At 37.5% G+C, this 2,993-nt stretch overlaps 1 protein-coding gene across 1 annotated transcript; it reads right to left on the bottom strand.

Moving 5' to 3' along the window:
- On the bottom strand, nucleotides 1-1,759 carry LOC131594073 (extensin-like). The gene is made up of 3 exons (XM_058866213.1): nucleotides 1,125-1,759; nucleotides 203-341; nucleotides 1-123 (listed from the first exon to the last, which is right to left on the bottom strand). Exons 1-3 carry the CDS (start codon nucleotides 1,757-1,759, stop codon nucleotides 1-3), a joined length of 897 nt encoding a protein of 298 aa, XP_058722196.1.
- Between the last annotated feature and the right edge of the window lie 1,234 nt (nucleotides 1,760-2,993).

Genomic DNA, 2,993 nt, shown 5'->3' with positions numbered 1-2,993 from the left:
TTAAGGCGGCTTGCACGCCTTCTCTTTAGCCTTTTGCAATATATCACGCAGTCGTGCAGCACATCTTTTATGAAACAAGTCTTCCATTTTAGCATCATCGCAACGGTCCCAGCTTACAAGCGACTGATAAAGATACAAATAATAAATTAAACTCAAATATACATTATAATCAAACTAGTAAGAAAGAAATTACATGTCTTACTTTAAACATATTGAACCATTCCTTTCTCTCCTTTTCTCTTTTCTCGCGTTTAAGCTCACTATAATTAAAAAAAGTACCACGGTAAAGCTTTTCTATAACTTTTCTGCACATTTCGGCAACAAGATCACCTGGACTTAACCTACAAAGTAAAATGTTCGTTAATTAAAACACATATATAACCAATAAACCATGTATTAAATCAACAGGGCATTGAATTAACTGCAATGCTATTTCTTTATAGCTAGGCATCTGTTACATGTTCTTAATAAGACCTCTGAATTGTGTGCTTTAATGTGCAATTGGCTGAACGCAAATTGTGTTATACACAGGAAGATTGGCAATTGAATTGACTGTAATGCTATACATAGGCAGAACACTGTAATGATTTTAACAGATACAAATTAATAAACAGCAGGCAGCCAATAGTATAAATAAGTCCCTAGTATAAGTCCCTAGCAAAACATTGTAATGATTCTAACATATACAAACTAATAAACAGTAGGCAGCCAATAGTATAAATAAGTCCCTATTATAAGTCCCTAGCAAAACACTGTAATGATTCTAACAGATTGTGTCTTATGACATGTCGATTGAACACTTATATAATAAGTCCCTTGTATAAATAAGAGCATAATTGTTCGTAAATAAGCTATAGAATATTTTTACAGCAGGCAGCCAATATTGATAAACTACATAGTTATTAAAGGAATTGGAATTGGATTCCTGTGATATTGAAAGTATAACTTGCTGTGTTTTCTAATCTTCATATCTTATAAAGTGAAATATAATACATGAACACACACAGATGGAATTGGATTCCTGTGATACCAGAATTGCACAAGAAATATATACAATGAATATAAACACAAACTACACACTTATGTAATGATCAACAAAGGTAATTTATTTAAAGCGTGCTTACGCAGTATCTTCCACAATATAGATCTTCGGTCTTTGCCCATCTACTTGTTCTTCTTGTTCCTCATTAGAAAGTGCTTGGTCCCCCTCTTCTTCAACACCCTCTTCTGTGGTGTGATGGGGAGGACTTTGCAAAACACGATGAGTATATCCCGGGGTAGGAATAAATCTGAATTCCTCAGAAGTCGGTATTGATGGTTGAGGATGATCAGTAGGTGGCGGTGTTGGGTTTGTCTGAATCGGTGGTGGTGTTGAGTTTGTCTGAGTCGTTGAAGTAGGATGGGAAGGAGGCGGTGTTGGGTTTGTCTGAATCGGTGGTGGTGTTGGGTTTGTCTGAATCGGTGGTGGTGTTGGGTTTGTCTGAGTAATTGAAGTAGGACGGGAAGGAGGCGGTGTTGGGTTTTTCCGAGTCTTTGATGGAGGCTGCCAAGGTGGTGGTGTTGGATGTGTTTGAATCGGTGGTGGTGTTTTAGTTGTCTGAATTAGTGGTGGATGTTTTCTCTGAGTAGGTGGTGGTGGTGGGTTCTTTGAACCAGGTTTCATATGGACCGTGCGAGAATTCTTTATAGCAATACTTCCAGGTGGAATTTGTCGTTGACGGCATAACCTGTCAACAAAACTTTTGTACACAATAGACATTATCATTAACATTAGCAAAAATGCATCAAAAAATATTAAATTGCAAAGATACCAACTAGTGAAAAGGTTAAGCCATCTTACTTAGTCGTTCCCGATGGTGCTTTTCTCTTTCCGTTTTGTCCAGTCATTTGAGAAGTGGATGAAGATGAGGAGGAGCCTTGGTGTAGCCTTTATCCAGAACTCTTAATCCAGCAGTTAGCGTTTGAAATCTTGAGAACATCTTCTCAATGTTTTCATCATCCTCCATCTTGAAGGCTTCATATTTCTGGATTAGAGCAAGAGCTTTAGTCTCCTTGACTTGAGCATTTCCCTCATGGGTCATTTTCAATGACTCATATATATCATAGGCCGTTTCCCTGTTAGATATCTTCTCATACTCAGCATGAGAGATAGCATTCAGCAAAACAGTTCTACATTTATGATGATTCTTGAAAAGCTTCTTCTGATCATCATTCAGTTCTTGCCTTGTAAGCCTTACGCCACTAGCTTTCACTGGATGTTTGTAACCATCCATCAGAAGATCCCATAGTTCACCATCTAGACCAAGAAAGTAACTTTCCAGTTTATCTTTCCAGTATTCAAAGTTTTCACCATCAAATACTGGTGGTCTAGTATAACCATTGTTTTGCTCAGCAGAGCCAGATGTAGATGCAGGTGGATTTGTTGGAATTTCACCAGCCATCTTTTACTGAAGCGTTTTTCTCTTCCTGAATCTTTTCTAAACACGGTTAAGTGCTTGCACCTTAGAACCGGCGCTCTGATGCCAATTGAAGGATAGAAAAACACTTAGAAAGGGGGGGTTTGAATGAGTGTAGTCTAAAAACTTGAACGATAAAAACAATTTGCACAGTTATTTTTATCCTGGTTCGTTGTTAACTAAACTACTCCAGTCCACCCCCACGGAGTGATTTACCTCACCTGAGGATTTAATCCACTAATCGCAACAGATTACAATGGTTTTCTACTTAGCCCACGACTAAGTCTTCTAGAGTATCCTGATAACAACCTGATCACTCTAGGAACAAATGCTTAGACACAAGCTAAGACTTTCTTAGAGTATCCTGACCACCATGTGATCACTCTAATTACAACTACTTAGACACAAGCTAAGACTTCCTAGAGTATCCTGATAAACACTTGATCAATCTAGTTACTTACTAATTAATGTAATCAATTCTAAGAGTATTACAAATGCTTCTGAAAAGCTATAATCACAACAGTAATATTTCTCTTA

Source organism: Vicia villosa, linkage group LG1 (genome assembly GCF_029867415.1).
Source record: "Vicia villosa cultivar HV-30 ecotype Madison, WI linkage group LG1, Vvil1.0, whole genome shotgun sequence".
NCBI classification, from domain to species: Eukaryota; Viridiplantae; Streptophyta; class Magnoliopsida; order Fabales; family Fabaceae; genus Vicia; species Vicia villosa.
This window is presented reverse-complemented; position numbering and strand designations above follow the sequence as displayed.